Consider the following 5067-nt stretch of genomic DNA (forward strand, 5'->3'; position numbering starts at 1 on the left):
GCCAGCCCCGGGCGGGTGGAGCGCTGCTGGCTGGCACCAGGCAGGGCACTGGGAGGGAAAATGTTCCTGCCTGCCTGGGAGAGCCAAAGAACAGCTCAGAGGAAAATCTGAGGCTGCTTTATTTGCTACGGGGAAGTTGGCAGGGGCTCGGAGCAGCTCGCAGGAGGAGAGCTGACAGTCTCCCATGAAAGGACAAGTCTGAGAGCTCAAGGCTCCCCCCATTTCTCCTGCAGGTCTGGGCAGACTTCTCTGCCTCCCTTTACCTCTGAGTAATGGGCAGCCGCTTACATCTGAGAGTACTTAGGCTTGAGCTGGAGGCTGCTGTCATCAGGCTTCAGGAGCGACGCTGTGCAGAGCAAATGCACTTCTTTAAGGCTCAGAATGCTTCTAAAAACCCTTAAAAAAAAAAAAGGCATTTTTATGTCTTCATATGCCACTTCCCTGGAGCTAGAAACAGTGCTGTGTGTTCCCACCCCTCTGAAGGTCAGAGACCAGCGGAATTCTGCCCAGGATGGGCTCAGGAGACCACGCGTGTCAGAGGGGTCAAGTGGAGGAAGCTGGGGGAACTGCAGAGCGTCAGAAGAGGTATTTGTGTGTGGCATTTGGGGTCTAGAACTCAGAGGTAGCACAAGCCTTGAAGACAAGCCTCTGTGCAGAGGCAGAGAGGCGAGATGGCACAAGAGCGGCTCTGAATGTTGAATGTCACCGAACAATGAGCTCTGTCAAGCGCTGCAGGGAGTGACTTCAGCAGGGGTGAATCAGCTGCCTCAGCGAATGCTGGACGGTCCCCTGGTGCTGCCCCTTTCTGCTGGCCACCGGGTGCAGGCAGAGAGAAATGTTTTTCATCGCACTCTGGGCTGTTTCTCATGCACAACAACATTTTGTGGTTTAGATTCACTCGCAGGTGATTTCCACAGGGAGCTCAGGATGAGCTGACCACGGGAGTTTCAGAACCTGGACGCCCAAATTCCGTCTCCAGCTTTGTCACAGGCAGTGCCAGTGCTGCTTGCCATGGTGGGTACGTGGTAACGTCTTGCTGAGGGAGGGAAGCTGCCTGTTTGGTCAGGCATGGTAACTCCCACACATCCCTCAGGCAGAACCTGCTGGACTGCTCCAGATGTATTCCTGGTCCTTCAAGAGAGGCTCAGGTGGGCAGGGGCATGTTCCTGCTGTGCCAGACCTCTCTGCCACAGCAGATCACCAGCTGCACCTAGGTGACTTCACCAGTCATCCAGCGCAAGGACCTGCGTGGTTTCGATGCGCCACGTTCTGCGTGTGTTGGTGTCACTAGTGGTTTCTTGCTCCCGTTTCTCTTCCAGATGTTATCCAAGCGAATCGGCTCCATGCAGTAGAAATCACCTCAAGCAGCTTCCGTCTGACGTGGCCCAAGCTCCTCTCCCAGGAAACCGATTACTACACCCTGGAGTACGCCCCAATAGATGATCTAGCAAGGAAGAGGACAAAGCAAGTGTCCGGGGCTCACACGAGCCTCGTGCTAAGCAACCTTGCACCAGAAACTACTTACGAGGTGGCACTCATTCCGGAATCCAACGTCCACTACTTCCCTCCCCAGACAACACGGGTTACTACGCTGGCAGGTAAAATGGGCACAGTTGTCACCACCAAGGGGGTGACAATGAGCTGCTTTACGTGTGGGTTCCTGCCAAAGGGAAATCTGGACATTTGTAGCTTGAGCAGCCGCTATGGGAGCCAGGTGATCCCTCCCTGAGGTCTCCTACCCGAGGCTGCAGGTTCAGCGAGGGGAGAGCGACGCTCCTGAAGCAGGCGCATGCTGCGTGTCCGGGCAGTGCCTCGGCTGATGGGGACTCCCTGGGTTAGAGGGAAGGAGAAGGCGAGTGCTCAGGGCAGCAGCCAGCCCCTCTCTGCAGGCTAGTCATCTGGGCCAGAAGAATAACTCAGATTCATGCTGGATGGCAACGTGCAGAAGAGCGGCACGCTGAAAATCTGAGTGGGGGGGACAAAGCCCAGATGAACTTGCCTCCGATATTATTTTTCTGTGTGCAAGAACAGTTTTGGCCGAGTAGTTTTGCCTGCTTTATGCTGCACAGGTAGAGAAATCATTTTCTTGGGGCTGGGCTGAGGTAGTCTGACTCGGATCACTATCAACATCCACTTGCTAGATGGATTTTCTTCCAGCTTCTGGAAGCCACGTACAGTGCAGGTTGATTATGCTTCTCTGCCGTGAATGACATACTCATTCCCATCTTTTCCGTTGCTTTCAGAGGAAATAAGCCCGGCTCAGGTTCTCATCTCGGAGTCTGGGCCACACAGCTTCCACGTTAGCTGGGCTCCTACACTGGAGAGCGTGAGGGGCTATCAGATCCTGTACGGACCGCTCCCCGGCAACTCGGTGAAGCTGCTGGAGGTGGATGGCAAGCACAACAGCACCGTGGTGGACAACCTGGCACCCAACACAACCTACTTAGTGACAGTGACTGCAGTCTACAGGTCGGGAAAGGAGAAATCGCTGTCAGCTAAGGCGTGCACACAGGAGGGTGAGTGAGCAGCGCTCCGGCAGGGAACGCGCCGGCACAGGCAGGCTCTGAAAGTGCCTTCGCACAGACCGTCCGCCTCCAGGTGATGGCGGAGAACACGGCTCAGTTACTGGGGAGCAGGGAGAGAAGGGGAAAGCTGCAGCCGATGCAGCACGTGATGTGCCTTAGGGATGTAGCAGGTGGATGGTACGTAGGTCTGAAAGACAATCGGACACGCGCAGCATGGCTGCGGCCGCAGGGTGTGTACCACCGAGCTGCTGGTGCAGTCACCAGCACATCAGATGGGAGCTGCCTGAACCTCCCTAAAAAAGAAGGAAAACTGCCTTTGCCTCCAGTCTCCCCAGGTGTGATTTAGCATCAGAGGGGTGGAAAATTCATCAGCAGAATCTTCTGCTCTGAAGAGGTACCTGTAAAGATACCGCAGCGGGCAAAATCCAGCTCTTAGCAGGACTGAAGAGCGAGGAGCTCAGAGGATGACGGCAGCTGGGGGTGAGGGAGGGGGGCAGCCAGTGCCGGACAGTGACAACAACAGGACAAAGTTACAGACTAATCCGGCTGAGCTCCTGCAGGGCAGGGACGCAGACCGAGGGCTGCTGTCTCCACAGCAGGGAAGGAGCAGGCTGGCTGGCAAACCCTTGCCGGCAGCTCCCTCGGGAGGAGCAGGGGCCGGCGGGGAAGGACTGCCCCGTACAGATGGCCCACAGTAACACGAATCCTCTTTCTCCAGAGGGCTCCAAGGTGAGGCACCTTCGCTTTGAAGACATGGGCCCCAACACCCTGAAAGCCTCCTGGGACTCTGCCGATGGGAAAGTCCTCGGTTACAGAGTCAGATGCCGTCGGCAAAGCGGCCCTTCCTCTGTCATCAGCGTTTCGCCGCAGATCCACAGCGTGCTCCTCACGGACCTGGCCGCGGGCACCACGAACAAAGTGTGCGTGAAGCCCGTGTACAAGACGCAGCCCGGCCGGGGGCTGTGCCGCGTGGTGCACATGCAGCCAGGTGAGCTGGGGCGCCAGGCAGGGCACTGGGGCGCCGGAGCCAAGGGACAGTGTCCTGAAGGGCACTGGGGGGCTGGAGATCCAACACAGAGGGGTCCTGCTGGCCGTGCTCATCAGCTAGCTGCCAGCGGGGCTCCGCACAGCTACCAGCCCCAAAGGTCTTGTCCAAAGCTGGGCTTCCCCCTGTTTTTCAGAGCAATACTCCTCCCAGTGGCGTTAGATTTGCAGCCAGGAGAAGAGTGCGGAGGAGACAGTCGTGTAACGGTTTGTGGGTGGCAAAGCTGCTGGAAAGCTGGCATGGGCACTGGAAGCGATGGTTAAAAGTCGTTCAAACTCCTGGCAACCCTTCACTTTTCCAGGTGCAGGGACAGGCCAACTACTGACACAGCCACTAAGGCACAACGCATCTGCTGTCCCCCTTCCACTGCCCAGGAGCCACCCACTGCCAGGAAACACCAAGGGATTCTTGATAGGCTGAAGTGAAGTAAGAGCTAAAAAGCAGCTGTGTGACAGTGCAGGCGTGATAGCGAAGATGACCTCAGGGATGAGATCTCTGACCAGGCTGAATCTGGAGAGTGGGTGGATAAAGCTGACACGATGTTTCTTCTGTTCTTCCCAGCTACAGAGGCCCCAGCATATAGACACAGAGAGCGAGCGTGACAGACTCTGGAGTGAACTGATTCCCGGCACAGCAAGGAATCTTGCTTGGACAAAGACTTGGACAGAAAGGAGGGGTCAGGGGAGGAAGCTGGAAATTCTCCCAGCCTGCACTGTCCGTTCAGGTGTCCTGGCTGTCAAGCCTAGAGGCTGTCCTCAGCCTTTCCCAAGCCCTCAGTCCTCTCCCAAAGCTTAAAGGTTTGGCTTGGCCGGATGAAACAGCCAATCTGACTAATAGACCCCAAAGCTGTCCCTTCTTTCATATAAATCTGCCTGACAAATAACAAACAAAAGGTGGAGTGATGGATCCTCTCTGTTATTTGCTTACTGCCTGTTCTCTATTTATTAAATGTTGACACAGTTTTATTTTTGCAGCTTATGAGCACGTTCAAGACTCAACTGTTTACTGCCCTGGCTTTTCCTTCTGGGCACCTGCACTCAAAGGTTACAGGGGGCCAAATCCATTCCCGCTCTCAGCAGCCAGTGGGAGTGACAAAGAGCAGCTCCCCTCCAACTCATCCAGTGTACCCCACAGGTAGCTCCAATTAGGCATCCCAAAAGTAGCATCTCAGGGAGGGAAAAGCACGAGGAGAAAGAAGAATGTGCAGTATGCAGAGGAGATCGGGTCAAAGCCAACAGGATTTCTGAGAAGAGGAAGAAAAGAGGTTGTTAACCCACTCAACAGGGGCCAGGGCACGGAGACGCTTTCTGGCAGACAGCCTGCCCTTTATAAAGTGCAAGGACAGTTTAGTGTTCCCAGATGGTCTTTGGTTTATGGCGGAGCTCGGTCGGTGAGCTCTGAGAACACGCCTGACCATGACCTCAGCGGCACACTCCCATTTAACAGCTCTGGGTGTGAGCCCTGCTGCCCGAGCAGCTGCCTGGAGATGAACGACCC

The 5067-nt window shown here is 55.7% G+C and overlaps 1 protein-coding gene across 1 annotated transcript in view; it reads left to right on the plus strand.

Moving 5' to 3' along the window:
- The window catches only part of LOC104491614 (von Willebrand factor A domain-containing protein 1-like), a 14689-nt gene extending 10517 nt beyond the window's left edge, over positions 1-4172 (plus strand). The window contains exons 3-6 of the mRNA XM_010134064.1: positions 1320-1598; positions 2244-2516; positions 3244-3513; positions 4132-4172. Of these exons, the coding sequence (XP_010132366.1) occupies positions 1320-1598; positions 2244-2516; positions 3244-3513; positions 4132-4172 (863 nt within the window). The remainder of the gene's footprint in view (positions 1-1319; positions 1599-2243; positions 2517-3243; positions 3514-4131) is intronic.
- The last annotated feature ends 895 nt before the right edge of the window (positions 4173-5067 follow it).

Source organism: Buceros rhinoceros, unplaced genomic scaffold (assembly GCF_000710305.1).
Source record: "Buceros rhinoceros silvestris isolate BGI_N320 unplaced genomic scaffold, ASM71030v1 scaffold6654, whole genome shotgun sequence".
In the NCBI taxonomy this organism is placed as follows: Eukaryota; Metazoa; Chordata; class Aves; order Bucerotiformes; family Bucerotidae; genus Buceros; species Buceros rhinoceros.